The sequence below is a fragment of the Gymnogyps californianus genome, chromosome 5 (assembly GCF_018139145.2).
Source record: "Gymnogyps californianus isolate 813 chromosome 5, ASM1813914v2, whole genome shotgun sequence".
Classification (NCBI taxonomy): domain Eukaryota; kingdom Metazoa; phylum Chordata; class Aves; order Accipitriformes; family Cathartidae; genus Gymnogyps; species Gymnogyps californianus.
Genome location: NC_059475.1, coordinates 48,010,191 through 48,026,652, shown reverse-complemented (window position 1 = coordinate 48,026,652; position 16,462 = coordinate 48,010,191). Strand labels below are relative to the sequence as shown.

The 16,462-nt window shown below is 38.5% G+C and overlaps 1 protein-coding gene across 7 annotated transcripts in view; it reads right to left on the bottom strand.

Moving 5' to 3' along the window:
• The window catches only part of NRXN3 (neurexin 3), a 988,734-nt gene that overhangs the window by 99,386 nt on the left and 872,886 nt on the right, over positions 1 to 16,462 (bottom strand). For 4 of the 7 annotated variants that reach the window (XM_050898472.1, XM_050898473.1, XM_050898470.1 and 1 more), the window contains 3 exons: positions 14,545 to 14,634; positions 7,930 to 8,237; positions 5,661 to 5,663 (listed from right to left, as the gene is read on the bottom strand). In XM_050898472.1, coding sequence (XP_050754429.1) covers positions 5,661 to 5,663; positions 7,930 to 8,237; positions 14,545 to 14,634 — 401 coding nt within the window. The remainder of the gene's footprint in view (positions 1 to 5,660; positions 5,664 to 7,929; positions 8,238 to 14,544; positions 14,635 to 16,462) is intronic. The other 3 variants (XM_050898471.1, XM_050898476.1, XM_050898474.1) reach the window with 1 other exon arrangement.

The window sequence follows — 16,462 nt, the reverse complement described above, 5'->3', positions numbered from 1 at the left end:
TCATCATTCTACAGAAAACCCAAGGCATTAATTAGATGGTTTCAGAAAGCGAGTCTGTCACAACAGCATGGATGTGTTTCTAATTTCTGCACATTCTTTCAAATATGAGCTAGGAAAGGTAAGAGGTACATTCCCACCTCTCAGCCAGTCTTGTAAAAAAACCCAAACAAATAAAATGGAACTATATGCTCTGGAAGTATTTTGGCAATGTCTGCAGCTTCTAGGCATTTCCCTGAAGTATATAAATAGCAAGCAGAGCAGATAGGCTATAACAAAATGTGAGCCAGTCCTCCAACTATATTTGAGCTATAACCATTGATTCTACTCCATTTATTTCTAAGCAGTTGCTTTTGCAGTATTGGATCTCTTCATCATATATTGTTGCTGCACAACTGTCCTAGTACAACACACTTGTCCTATTCTTTCATTTGGCTTGTGATCAAATGTATGGTCAACTACAGTAGCTTTAGTTCCTGAGTACTGTATTAATCAGATTTTGAAAATAATCTTCCACGTGACTTTCAAGAATCCTTTTTGACAGGGCAAATGACATATCTAAATACACAAAGGGATACTGTGACCTGAAAAAAAAAAGTACATACTGATGTTATTAAGGGTACTTTCTGAGAAATGTATGCCTGCCTGCCTCTCTGAAGAAGGTAGGTATCAGTTTACTACAGCTGTTATTACAGCTTCTTATCCTTTTATTACAGAAAAGGGCATGCTTTTTGGTCACCTAAAATCAAGCAAATATTTTAATAAGTTCTTGATCAAGATAAAAAAATTCATCAGAGAAAATCTAAAAAAGTGCTGAAATTCTAGACAACTGCTAGACCAGCCCCCCCTTCACATGCTGGGCCAGATCTTCATTTCCAAAATTCACAGCAGAACAGAACTGGGTACGTGTGTCAAAAACACCAGCTGAGATTTTGCTGCAAGTCCCAAATGATTGTTCAGATCTGCAGATTAAAGGCAATGTAAACTCAACACTTGTAGAAATGAATCGGCTAACTCGGGCCTTCTGTAAACTATTAGACTGAAGAAATAAAAATCCAATGTGGATCCCAGCAGAGGATTGGCTGAAGTGACTACTTGACAATGCTACTATATAAAAACAGGTTATCCAAAGAATGAGTGTAAGCTATATTTTGAGAAATCATACTATGCGTCAACTTGTGGCACTCAAGTTTGCTACACAAATTCAATCAAATCCCTCCCCTGGAGTCACAAAAGAGTAGTCTCCATTTGGAGCGGACAATGGTTACTAAATTAAATGTTCAAATATCACTGGTGATAATGTCAACAAATGACAGCATACGCCAGCATATGGATGAGCTGTTTTACAAATACAATGTTCTTTATTACTGTAATTGTGCTTAGCAGAAATACAAGGCTGAGCTTATTTCCATCATCAGTACTTGTCAGCACTTGGGAACGTAGGCTGGAAAAATAATATTACAGTAAAATCACATTCTCTTTTTGGATGGGTACTGAACTCCTGGTTCACTATGGCACTTCCAGAAGTGCAGCACACCTGTCTTCTGCAGAAAGTGAATGAAATAATGAAAATATAGGATTATATTTTAGATTATATGAATTTTATAAGTAATCTGAGTATCCTGAACACTACATCAATAAATACAGTTTAAACACACCATACCACTCCCTCATCTAATACTCAGTTAAAACTTGGAGAATATTTTTATCCCTTTCCCATAGAGAACATTATCATATCATACACATGTTTCTGGCTAGGTAGCTACTACATTACACACCAAAGATTCTGTATTTCAGTGTGCACTAAATCTATTTCTATGCTACATACTTGTGAAGAATTTAGAGGTCATCTGGTATTATTGAATTAATTACTCTGTAACCTACATGAACAGTAGTTTGCATGGAAATTTTCATCCCACATTTGGATTCTTGCTTCCAAACTCTGCTTTCTTTCTCTGCTCAAACCACGTTACCATTTAATCCTCACAGAAGAGGTGTGACTGTGAATAAGTAAATGCCATTTTGTGAATTTCACTGTAGCAATGCAACTTTACCATCTCACTTAACAGGACTGTAGTGCAGGAGAAAGGATTCCATGCTGAAAGATGGTACAGGTTGGGGGCTTTGGTCTCTTTAAGAAGTAATAGTTGAGGAAGAAGCAGAAAAGGAGGGATGAGAGCCAGACTGCGTAATTCTCAGCGGTACCACTGGGCCAATGAAGTCAGTCTTTAAAGCAGAGACTCATCAAAATCTCTATTTTTCATTAGAGCTTTGCAGTCTTGGGATGAAAATGTCACTAGTGACTTATAAGAAGCAAAAACTAAATTAAAGGCCAATTTCTTCCCCCCCCCCAAATTATTATCTATGAGTGTAAAAGAAAGTACCTAGGCAAGACCAAGGGTGAGACAATTTTATTTGTCTTAGCTGACAGTGAAAGTCTAATTGGACTGACAAATCTTCTGTGCTATTCTCCTTTGTGATATACACCGTAAGAAAGGATTTAGCCTGGAGCTGCACATTATGGAAAGACATTAATCAAGATTATTGGACCCTTGATAGAAAACACAGTTAAAGGCTGGAAAGCCTAATGGTTAAAATAAAAGGTTGAGAACCTTATTCTGAGCCATGCCAATGGGCTGGACCCTCCATATGGGTAATCGGCAGATCCTCTCTTCTGTTCTTTAGAGAGAACGTTCTGTATATCATATGTCATACACTGTCATTCTATGGCTCTAAGATCACAGCTGAAAACATCCACAAGTAATTTATTCTCATCACATCCAAGATACAGTTTGAACAGTTTGGCAAGTGTCATTATCCTCATCTCAAGATGTTGAGGCATGCACTGGATATGTAACAGAGCGCACAGTTTCTGGTTCCTCATGGAGAGCATAACCAGAAGTCCATCTGTCCTCCCAGAAGGGTTTTGATCTCTTTTTCACAGAAAACTGTCTGCGATTTTGGTCTTGAGACCCCAGCCATCCATGTCATAGGGCAGACATATTAGGGGCCCGCCCTACGTCAGTGGGCCCTAGGGCCTCCAGAAGCTTATCTGGAGCACTTCTCCTTTAAGGACCCATGCACCAGCTGGAATCATATCTTGGATTCACTGAACTGAACGTGTTTTGAATGGAAGACTCCTGTATCACCACGCATGCTTTTCTAGACCAGCTTTACTTAGTAATTAACTTCAGATATCTTTACACAAATAATTTGAAAACTGAATGACCCAGCTGTGAACTGGACAGAACGTGTCACATGAGAGCATATGGATAGTCTCCTAAAAAGCTTTGAGCAGTGACTCACTAAAACTCTGAGCATATAGGCAGCTGACATGGAAGCAGAAGCCAAGAGAATGAGTGTCACTTCAACTCATTTTCACAGAAGTCTCCCAAACCCAGAAATCCCTGAACTACTTCACTAATAACTGAAGCTGTGCTTTAAATCAGGAAATAGGGACACGTGGGATTCCAGGACCTTTAACAATTGCTAATGAAGTAACCTTGTGAGAAACATGGCAGCCTTGCAAGAATACAACGTGGCACAGTACAGCGACTCTCATCTAACAGCAGCCTGCACAGCATGCTACTGTACCACACGCAAAAGCTAACGGCTTGTCTTTGAGGTCTTCGTAGGGTAACGTGGCAAAGCAGAAGTCCCAGAGAGGATATTATTATCACAGGAGATTCTGGTGTGTCAGGGCCCTGAGACTGGCAGCAGGAATTTAGCACAACACATGTCACTTCTGAACAGACCGTACTTAAACCCAGAACAAAACCACACGTGAGAAAGTCAAATCAGTGTTTCTACTCAGGGGCAGCAGAGCACAAGCACCATTTGCAACTCACTGAAACAAACATGAATCAAAACTCCTTTTTCTCCTGTATTTTCAGTTAACAGAAAAAGGTCAGCTCGTTACCTTCCTTCAAGGCCTCTCTGAAGGATATTTGAATCACAGAAATGTTCCTATTCGTATAGCATACAGTCATACATCTCAACTGTTTCTCACTCAAATCCTGCCTGTCCTCCACTGATCTGAGTTTCACTGCCTTGCAGAAATGTTATTATAAATTCTAAACCAGAATGAAGTTACAGACATTTTAAATGCTAATATCATTGCCATGGGGTATTTCCAGTAATATTTTTCTCTCGTTTCCCTTTGTCTTAGTTGTTTGTCCAAGACTACATCCCATGTTTGGGATCTTCACCAATTGAAAAGCATGTCATTGGTCTGTGCATATACTGTGTATTTTAAAAGCACTTCATTTTCCCAGCTGTTTTAGTCTAACTGTGCTCTAAAATACTTCTGGCAGTACTCAGACTCCCTCACTGCAGGAGGTATCTTGGTGTACGTTACAAACAGAAGAAATCTTTGCAGTTATCATGCTCTTCTGTACTTCCTTAACAAGTGATGTGTAAATCTAAATCCTACTGAAATTCCCCTGGATATTGTATCACTTTGGGATTACAGACTTGATATTCTGCACAAGCTTTATATGCATGTCAAAAAGGAGAAGTTTTAGTTACTTACATATGAAAAGGAGTAATACAAATAGCATAGATACTTCTAATACAGTAAGAACAATAATTCTTTATCCCGATTCTTGCTATTTTGCATTAGATGCTTTACTTTTACTTGTATCATGCTTGGTATTTCTACAATGGGCCAGAACCCTTCTGTGCTAAGCCGTGTACATGTGCAGAATAAAAAGTACTTTGAACCCAAGGAGTCTGCAATCTAGGCATAAAACAAGATATCACAGATGGATACAGAAAAATGGATAATAAAACAAAAAATGTGACAATATTGATCGGCTTGATAAACAGCTGCCTTAGACCATCATCAGCCTAACCTCTGACAGCTTTTTGGCATGCATCATGACGAAAGGAGGGTTTCAATGGGATTGGAAAAATAACCTGCTGTTGCCTTGTGGATGGTACCAGGAAGCACAAAGATTCTTATGATCAAATCTAAGAAGTGAGCAAAATAATGCTTGAACCGTGCTGATCAGAATGGGGAGAGAAGAGGCTAAACTGTGAATGGCCTTGAAAGTGAAGAAAAATTGTTTATTTCTGAGCAGAAAAGAGAAGAGAAAGCTGGAGCAAGGTAATAACTAACTGTATTTGTACTGCTCATAGCCTTAGGTAGCTATATTTTACGTTCCCCAAAGAACAAACTTGTTCTATTAGATTTTTCCACCACTTAGATCTAAAATTGTAAGCAGGCTTGACAATGGTGATGTTGAACACAAGCGAGGGAAAATAACCATTAGGCATGTGAAAACCACAGCTGGAGATGCTGCCCAAACAGAAAAAGACAATTTCTTCTCACTTTCACCGCACAAATAACGCAACTTAAGCTGACAGAATCAAATTCTACCAAGAGTAAGGAAGAAAGGCGAGCCATCTGTGCTGCGACAGCAATAAAATGGCCTGATATTGAAATGCAGAAAGTTGTAATGGAGGTACATATTGACCTTTATCTTTCTTTCAGTGGGTAGCATGAAGCGTCAAAGAGTTATTGCTTTAATATCAGCTGAGATGAGGCCATTTGTTGTGGTGCATGTGTATCCAGGAAATCACTGCTCTAACCATGTTTTTAGAAGCACTTTGACACTTTATTAAATCTTCTTGATGCTCTTTCAGCACACAGTAGTCTCTACAGGCTGAGTGAACTGCCACGGAGGCTAGGCAGGAAGCTTTCTGGAAGAGTTCCTCTTCAAGTAAGCCAGGGTCATTTCCATCTTGACGCAGCCCACAAAGGTTCAGTGCTGCTCTCTGTCACACTCCTATAGCTAAACACAGTTCTGCTGCCTTTATAGATTATAGAAAATCTCCAATAAACTGACAAGAGCAGGATCAGGACCACAGACTACTCTTCTGGAGATGTAATCGTACAAAGATTTTCTCTAAAATTAGAGCTAGCCACTGAGGAGAAGGAACTGTAATTCTTTCAAAGTTTATGACAAACAGTGACCAAACCTGGGGTAATTTCCCCTCATTTAGCTGAGACTTTATAAATCACCTATTGGGTGCTTGAGCCTAATAACTCAATTAACCCCAGTACTGCTGCTAACTGGATTTACAGAGTACCAAAGGGGGCAATGTTAAACCTTGGCTTGGAATTACTCTAATAGTTGTAAATTCCACTGCAGCCAGAGGTACCTCACAGAATCACAGAATGGTTGTGGCTGGAAGGGACCTCTGGAGGTCATCTGGTCCAACCCCTCTGCTCCAGCAGGGTCATGCAGAGCCAGTTGCCCAGGACCACGTGCAGATGGCTTTTGAATATTTACAAGCATGGACACTCCACAACCTCTCTGGGCAACCTGTGCCAGTGCTCACTCACCCTCACAGTAAAAAAGTGTTTCTTGATGTTTAGAGGGAAACTCCTGTGTTTCAGTTTGTGTCCATTGCCTCTGGTCCTGTCACTGGGCACCACTGTCGTCTTTATGCCCTCCCTTCAGGTATTTGTACACATTGATAAAATCCCCCCTAAGCCTTCTCTTCTCCAGGCTGAACAGTCCCAGCTCTCTCAGCCTTTTCTCATACGAGAGATGCTCCAGTCCCTTAACTATTTTAGAGGCCCTTTGCTGGACTCTCTCCAGTAGCTCCATCTCTCTTTTGTACTGAGGAGCCCAGAACTGGACACAATACTCCAGGTGTGGCCTGACCTCCTACACAAGAGGACGATTTTTGTGTTTTCTTATCCTAAGTGACCAGGACTAGATAAAAAATAAAGAGAATGGTCATATATATACAAACACAATCAATAACTGATTAAACCTTCTGAAGCAGTTAGAAAGCAAGCATGCAACTTGTATGATTACAGATTTCAAAGTCCTTGATTTCATTAAAGTCTTCTGTCTCAAGCAGCAGAAATTGTTTCAGGGAAGCAGATGGAGTAATTTAAATTTTTTCTCCAACTAGACGACAATATACCTTTCTCTGGAGGTTTAATAAAGTCACACTCTGATCAATAATCATGCGCTAGTGTCTCAGCCAGTGTATGCTGGTGTCAATGAAAGTATGTCGATTTCTACAGGATGAGGTTCTGATGTAAATAAACATTTTAAAACAAATTTTTCATCCTAGTTGATAACATGATAGTATGCCACTGAAATAAATAATTTTCAAAATCTGATCCACTGCTCAGATTGGTTATTTACATGATTCTTTTCTTTGCACAGACAAGGAGAGCCAATTTAAGGTGTTTATTTCTAATCAGTACCATATTCTGGCTGCCACGCAAGTGGTTCCAAAACCACTGCATTTTTAGGAATGAAAACACTACATTGGCACAATTAAGCCAGAACATCTGAAATTCATTTTTTTGTAGGAATGATTTTTACCAAAGACGTTGGAACCGCTCTATGTTGGAACATCTACATTTTGCAAGAAACTGATCTTGATAGCGTTGCTTTAAAATTTTCTACAGGAAGGCTATAAAAGGAAAATGAAAAATGGCTCTACCTGGAAGTAATGCTCCATTGCTTTTCTCCCCATTATGAACTTCACTGTTGCAGCAGTACATACTGTCATAATAATAAATAACCATACACCCACCCCCCATTAAGCTTTGTAACTCTCTTAGGAATACATTTCCCCACATATGGAACTGCAGAAACATAGTTAAAATCATGTTCTTGTTCACATTGAGGCAATCCTACTTACATAAATGGGGTTGCACTAGAACAGGAACAAAATCTGTCCCCATTATCATGTACATGTGCCATAATAATTCATCCAGCTGTTTGTTCACCAACACAGGAGGACAACATTTTGTGGTGATTTACCCTATATAATATTATTAAAATAAAGAGTTACATGGAACATGATTCAGAGAACATGGCTCCTGTGAACTTACAAGTGAGCAGCGAAACAAAAGATTAATTAAGAACCCAAGGAAATGCAGAAGACTAATTGACTCACCTGGATGCTGGGTGGTGAACGATTTTTTCGCGTTGTAGTGGTGGCCATTGTAGTTGTGGTTTCCATGACTGTAGTAGACATTTCCGGTGGCACAGAGGTTGTGGGTGTTGTTCCCAAGATGGAAGGGACTTCCCCAACGAGTCGGACACTTCCATTGATTTTAATGTTGGGGTTGTTCTCTGCTGCCATGTTCAGCACTTTCAAGCCATTGTAATAGAGACCGGAGAGCTGGCCTTGGAAGAGACGCCCTCTGTCCTTCCCTCCTATGGCTATTTGCGCCTGGGTGTTGAAGATCGTTAACTGTCGTCCTAGTGAAGGGGGGTGAATAATATTATTGCCAAACATTTCCTTCACTTCACATCTTACATTGAGTCCTGGCCAGAAATGACAGACGACAAAGAAGTAGATTCATTCTTGGTAGTGTTTATGATGACTGTAGAAATACAGTATGGAAATGTACTGCCTAAAGCTCATTAATAAAGAAGATTAGCCTGAAAGCAAGAATAGCTAAAACTAAACCTCATACTTCAGCATCCATTCACACATCAAAACTCTGGAGGAGCTTTGACTCAGTCAGAAATCTGAACCCACTCTTTTAGAGTTGGACCCATTTTAAACTACAAATAAGGCTTCAATATGTGGCTATTTTTCTACTATCAATTCAGATTGCAGCACCTGTCAAACTTTAGCCAATAAATAAACCTTCTACTTTGACTGGTCAAAGGATGGGATTAACTCATAAAGCCACTTTTAATAATGCAAAGGTCTTAAGGGGTGGCTTAAGGACAGTAAAACATCAGAAAAAATTTATGGTGATATAAGGATTGTGTAGGAATCTTAAGACAGGATCAGTCATGATCTTCCACCTGTAAATTTTGTGTTGTGAAGGCTCACAAATCTAAAACCAAGAAACACCAAATGCAAACATTTGTGATGTCTCTGAAAGAGCAAAGTTTTTGAAATAGTGAGGATAACATAGTGCTTCAGATGGTTAAGCCCCAGAATGCCTTACATGTGACTCCTCTCTTACAGACAGTGAAATTCAAATGTAGGCAGGTTAAGTGGTTTACTCAATGTCACACCTTGAATGTTAGGAGTCGTCTAATACCATATGTAATGAAAAATATATTTATTAAAAATAAATCTAGTAACAATTGCCAATTCACTTAGTTTTGCAGGACACTTAAACCACATTCAGCCTGGACTGCTCTATAAATACTGCTTATGTTCCAGGCTGCACTAGGTTGACTACATCAAGAAATAAATTGCTTCATGCAGTGCAAAGGCAGTGCCTATAATTTCACTGTTCCTCAGAAGATTAGGGGCATGCCACCTGGAATCTGTTGAATTAACAGACAACCAGACTGGGCAGAGCTCAGAAGGGTTATCAATGCAGCATCAAGTCAATCATCATTCAAATATCTACTGTGTTTTCCCTTTTTTATGAAGTTCGCAACACATGTCCCCATCCCATTCCCACTCCCCAGTTCTCACTCACCACTTTCTCTCTCTAGTCCACCCTGATGAGAGGTGCAAAAAGCCACCATGTAGCAAAGCACAGCCTATAACCCACTGCTCATTCCTTCACAGCCAGTGGTTAGAGTAGATCAAAATATGAGGGGGAGCTCACCAATTTTGGTGGTCGTCGTGACGGGTCTCGAAGTCAAGTGGTGATGCGGTGTTGCATCATCTTATGGTGACAGGATGGACCATGGGGAAGAGAATGGGGACAAGAGAAGAAATGTATCTGAAAGGAGTTCCTGTCCCCAAAGAGGGCCCTAGCTAACTAAGCAAAAGTGTATGGAGAGGTGTAACATACGGACATGTGGAGGTGGGCTGCACATCCCTTGTGCTCCTCACCCACAGATTTGTAAATGAAACACCAGGACTTGATCAGGGTGGAGTAACTGCATTGATGAAGAAATGAGAAATAAAAATGGAGAGTATCCTTCCCCTGGAAAGTGTTGAAACACCTGATGCAATATTCTGCATCTCAGGAGGTTTTAAACTTACCAGAGGCAATGTATGTCTATTAAAACATCAAAAAACATGCACTGAAGCCACACATCCTCAGCACGTAAAAACAGAGCCTTTCCTCTTCTCTATGAGGAAAATAGGATCCAATAACAACACCTGTCGAAGTACTTGGCCCTCTCAGCCCAACTCCTGTCTGAGCCAGAGGAAATGGCACTGTACACTGTAGAAGGCCAAACTCTTGTCATATACCATGCCCTCAGAGTTTGCTTTTCTCTGTCCTGTTGTGCTTTGAATTTTTTAATGGATATGCTATCCGTTCTTTACTACACCATTTTCCCTTCTCCTCACCTATTCCCTTCCTCTAGCACTATATTTCTTTCCGTACTCTTCCTACTCCTACATAGGCAGACATTTCACTTGCTACTGTTCCTTCCTTTCCACCTCACTCATGGTAGAGTGCCAAAAGGTAGAGGTGACATGAGTAAAGAACAGGGAGTTATTTCACTAATCTTGAGATGTTATCCCTGAAAATGGAGGGAAGGTACTGACCATTCAGAGCTTTCCATTTCCATTCCTTTTCTCCCCTTGAATCAATACTGTATCTTTTTTCATCTTTTACCAAAGGGAAAAGGGGTGGGTGATGACGAGGAAGGAGAATTTTTGCTGTTCCAGTTGGAGAGCTCCCCAAGCCAGGATAGAAAATGGGTTCCCTCACTTTTACTGCAGGATTACAACTCTCCTCAGGATGTCATCTATTCTAACCCAAGCTCATAGCACAGCTTTAGAAATGTCTGTCATATCTCTTGCTTTACTTTCAAGAACGAGGAGTTAGTACATTAAGGCTGAAAAAAAGATCATGTCTCCATTTCTGGGCCTTCATCTGCATCTTCTAATGCTGAAAGAAAGCATACACCAAGGACGTGGCCCCACTCCAGTAAAAAAGAACTTTGATTGTGTGTTTTGGGGTCTTCCTTGTTTGTTAAGTGGTCTTCCAGTCCAGGATTCATGCACTGCACCATGTGGTTAATGCTGGAGACAGTACTGGTACTAGAACTGTGTTTGCTAAAAGAACAATCACTTGTTGAAATCACCTACAACCTGTCATTCCTCATTCTTCACTCTATGATGGTGTACACGCGCATGAATAAAGACAACAGGGAAATGCACATGGAATGAGAGAAAACTGTTGAGAGAATATACACTTAATTCTGCCACCATAGGTCTCTTCTAATCATTCTTTTGATGATATGGTTCTGAAGCCCTTACTTCCCCTAAGTAAAATTTATTTGGCCACTGAATTTCATTGAGGAACTGTTTACGTTAGTAAATTCTACTAGGTGTGTAAGGGGTGCAGACTTACAGTCCTTCTTTTCCACAGAGAACTCTTCCTGCTGCTATTTTAGTGTTATACTGGAGAAAAATGATGAGCATATTTTAAGTTTCTGAGGTGTTTTGTAAATATTCTGAATGGTTCAAGCTCTCATTTCTTTGTTTGCTCTCTCATTGACTTCTTCATTTGGAAAACTGAATACCAATTAAAAATATCACAGAGAAATCTTAGTGAAGTGTAACTTTTCCATAACACCGGGAGAGATTTTGGGCCTGATTTTGCAAATCCTAATTCACACTAATAGTTCTTGCTTCAAAAGTACAGTCACTCACATCAACGAGACTTCACATGTAAGTAAGAGAGATTTGCAGAATTAAGGACTTCTGGGATCAGCCCTTTTGATGAGATGCTTCTGAGTCTTTATTAGCTCATCCAATTGCAGAATAGGTAACATCTGTGCCTTAGCAGACATCATGTATTCTGCTAAGGAAATCTGCTAGTTTTATGACTACTTAAGTTGAACAATTTAGGACTAATACTTTTTTTACTCACAGACATAATCTCAGAGAAGTTAATAGTGTTTAATGTTTTGCTTATTACTCATATAATTCAAGATTGTAAAACTGGGCTCCTCTTAAAAATATTTTAAATCAATTTATAAAATTTAAAAAAACCCCAAAACACAGTAATGATGCCACTTCAGAAAGATGTTGTGTTATATTTGTTTTCCAAGAATGAACTATTTCATTATTATGAATAATGTAACAGTGGTACCAAAGGAAGACCAAATCTATGGCATTAAAAAATGTCAATCGACAAGTGTTTCATCTTACCTCACTCAAGCCAAGAACTCATATGGGCAAGACAGCTATTCTATATGCTGTCTCTTTGATGAATCTGTCTGTTCCTCCATCCATCAGTTCATCTTGTTCCATTTTGATAGCAAGCTACCCTTTCACTCATCATCTTTATAAAGTCTTCTGACAGAAGGTTTCCACGTTACATTAATTGTTGGATGGATGACCAGATGGATAAGCACATTGGTGAACAGCTAGGTAAATTACTCATTCTTATTATTTTTTAATTTAAGTGGTACCTAAGTTGCTGAAAATGTCAATCTACTTTGGAACAAAGGAACAAAGCTATATTGTCTCAGGTGTTACACTACACAAAGTGTGAAGACTGAATTTCCTTTCACTTTACTAAAGACATGGCTCTGCCCTTCTAGCCTAAAAACATCCAGTGCTTTGAGAGTGTCCGAACACTCAAATATTGTCTCTCTTAGACCCTACTGCATGTGTGATTGTCTTTTAACAAAGCATCAACATCCAAAAAAGGTAGACTTCAGTTCAAAACTTCAGGATGGCTTACAAATGAAAGTGCCTTGGCATGCTTATAAGCTCAGACTTGGAGAAGATAAAAGATTTGGTGGAAAACCAAAAAGGAAAAAAACCCCACCAAAATAAAAACAGAAAAGAAAACAAAGGTGGGTTTCTCAAGCACATGAATTGCATCAAGGAATTAGACATGCATCTCTCTTAACAAAATTGAGGCAATCATTTTCTTTAGTGTTAAAGGGACTTTAGCAATTCAAACTTACCAAAATTGTCCTCTTTTTAGTGTTAAGCTTTATTTATTTATTTTAGTTTGATCTTGTAAATTAACAGGGCAACCCACTGAGACTCAATAAGCATTTTCTGTATATGTTTATCTTAAAATTTATTGACAATTTAGCTGAATTAACTGTTCCATAAAACCCTGGTGGTCAAAAAAGTATTTCTGTTTCAGTCACACAAATATTTTTGTCTTACTTTCACAAACACTTTAGCTTTAGTTACAAACATTACACTGTTGTAGACCAAACCTGAAAAGTGGGCAACACTGTCAGCTCTCATTGAAGTCAACAGGAACTGAGTGTGCACAACACTTTGCAGGATCAGACCCTTCACATAAAAATATTTTCACTGCAGTTAGCCACATCGTTCATGACCTTAACTTAATTCATACTGGTCAAATCAATTTGTTAATTCAGCTGAGAATAGAAGTTTGAAACAGAACATAAATTATATTTTTCCAATCCTACAAAACATTGGTTTTCCCTCTTGGAACATTTGTCAACAACCATAGTCTAAGTCAGCACAGAAAATGCAAGATCTGAGTTCAAAGGTCATCCCCTTTTATCAGCAGTACTGTCTTAAAAGGAAACAAGAGAAGATCATGTTCTGCTTTTTCTAGACTTCAAGGCAAGGAGTTAGTTACAGTGATTTTTTTTTTTTTTTTTTTTTTTTTTAAATACCACATTTAGTATAGAGGAAGAAGATCTTCCTGACTTAAGCTCCACTGTATTACCAAAAGCCCAGTCCAAACCCTGCTGAAATCAGTAAGAGTTATTCTGTTACCTTCAACAGGCTTTGGAATGGGCTCTACATCCAAGATTATTTTTTTCCCCTCCAAATTCCTGATAAAGAAACATTACTGTTCTGACATGAGTCCCATTTCAACAGGTCGTGGAGTGCACGCAAAACTCTCACTCAAGCCAGCTGGACTTACGCATGTTAACAAGTCTTTTGCTGAACTGAGGCCAGTTATGCCAGGCAAACCCACAAAATTAAGTAGCACTGCCTGAGATTAAGTTAGGGAAGAATTTGATCCATAACTTAGACAAATACCATTTGAGTCTTCAAATTGTACTCCAGACATAGCATAAAAGCGACAGAACAATCATCTTTCTCTGTCTCCCTCACTACAGTTTAAACGATAACGCTAAAAAATGTTTTCTTTACAACATTTTTAAAAATCGTTTAATTATCTTAATACAATTAGGAAATACATAGCCATAGTGGCTAATCAGACTAATGAGAAAAAAGAAACTTACAGGAAGTGGTTTAACAAATAGGTTTGAAAATTTTTTAAGAAAACTTTGATAATAAAGATATAAATGTAGTTTAAAAACAAATCAAAATAGGAAAGTCATGCAGTGGTTAAATTGCCATAATACATATTGTTGCTCTTCGCTCTTCTTTGTTTTGTTTTTTTTAGAAAACGTCTCCTGAATTTTTGCTTGTTTGTTTGTCATTACTATGATAGCAAGCTTAGAATTTCGTCCCTTTAACTGCATTTTAATAGCAATGTATTATAGCATGATTTATCAACATATGGCAGGTGGAAGCTGACACAAATTATAATGAAAATTAAAACAGTCATTTATGCAGCAGGCGATTATCATTTAAGAAACATTTATTTGCAGGCTTTAAAAATGAGGGTTTAGAATCAAATGGGTTTAAAATGAAAGTTTTAATGACTGTTACCTTTTTCCTGCAGCCACTCCTCTACAGGCCGGTTATATTTGAAGGGGATTTTCTGTTTTACCATTTGGAACCGTTCACTATCAGTGTTGCCTTTAAAGTTTAAAAAACAGCTTAAAAACAATCTGAAAAGTCAATGAAATAGTTAAAACATCCTACATTTTTGGGGTTTTTTTTATGACCTTATTTACCTACAAATAAATAAGTGCGTGTGTGTGTACATATATATATTTGAAAAGAGAGAGATTTATCTTTAGTAAAGTGGAGAATAGTTATACATCCAATTGCCTGAGGTTCTGGAAGGTCGAAGAAGTTAAATCCTATGAAAAAGATATCTCTGATTCTCCTCAGAGTATTTGTTTATCCAAATTAGTTAGAAGGCATGTGTACTTTGTCTGGGACATGAGACCTTGAGTGAACTCAGTGCCACAAGTTAAAACATTTTGATCAGACTCTAGATCTGATTGCACAAGGACATGGCACAATATGTCAGTCACACAAACACACAGTTAGTAGTACTTTGATAAACCTTCTTGCAATAGTGAAAGACACATGCTAGGACTAGAAACCCAGTAAACAGAAAAAAAGAAAGGAAGAAATTAAGAAATCAATGCTGAAAGGATGTGATAGAAGTAGTTTAAAAAAACCTAAGAGTGGGAAGACACATAGGAAAAAAGGGAAGTAAAATTTTAAAAGAGGAAGAGCTGTTAATTAAGGATATGTGAAGGCTTGTGACCAGTTACCAAAGACTTGGGCCTGTTGCCAGAAGAAAACAGAAGCTTAGAAACTAATTTAAATGAAAGCAGAAATAATTACCCAAGATGTAAATTCTGGCAAGTGCAGTTCCATTGTTCCATGTTGATGGATAATAGAATTATCCAGTAAAGTGTGTTTTGGAGGAAAGCTCTTATCACTTGCACAGTACAGAGAGGAATAGGAGTCACACAAAGTCTTTGTCCAAATTCCCTGGCTACTGAAAAATCATACAGGTCAGATGGGTTGGGCCAACCTCTAGTAAAAAGGAGCAGCTCAGTTTGACTGTGTTAGGAGTGACAGTAAACAAGAGCCATCATTCTGCTTTTTCATTTTCTTCAGCTACAGTCACTTTCTGACTCATTCTAGTTTTTGCTTAATGTATTATTTTTATAAAAACTCTTCAGTCAGTCATAAAAAGAGTGCATCTTTTACAAACTTTATTATAATATTGTAGAAAACTAGAGTAAGGCCCCAGCTTACTCAAGTAATGCTACCATAAACAGAAGTTCAGTAGATCAGTAGTGCTCCAATACATGTTTTGAATAAATGGCAGTCCAAGTGTCAGCAACTGCTCTGCACAATTTGCAGTACTGCATTTAAAATCCCACATATAAATAACCTAACATGGCTTCATATTTATTTGACTTTTTGGAACAGATGCTGGAATCTTTTTTGAATGTAAAGACACACCATGGAAAAAAATATATATACGACTAACAGCTGGCAAGATGCTCCACCCAGTCAACAGCAGACACTTTCATACTGCAAGAAATATAACTGGTAAATCTCATGTGTTTGATAATCCTTACTGCATAACTGTTGCTCGGAAATGCTGCCAGTCTGTATGAGGTACCTGCTGACCACAGCTATCCTCTCCAGCATCATCTCATTACTGCTGACTTTCTGGAACAGGTGAGAGGCACTATAGCAACACACCAGCTACAATCCCACAAGGATTCACATGTAATAAAGCATGGACCTGATCTTAAGGGGTACTTGTAAAAATCATCATCTGTATCTCTTTAAGTCCAGCTGTAAGGAAAATAGCAATTTGGATTTGGGTTAGTATTTCCAACTATAATGACGAACATTTAGGAGCCTTGCTGCTCACTTGCGGCAACAGGTAAAACAAAGCAAAAACATTTAAGAGTAGCTTTACTGGTCT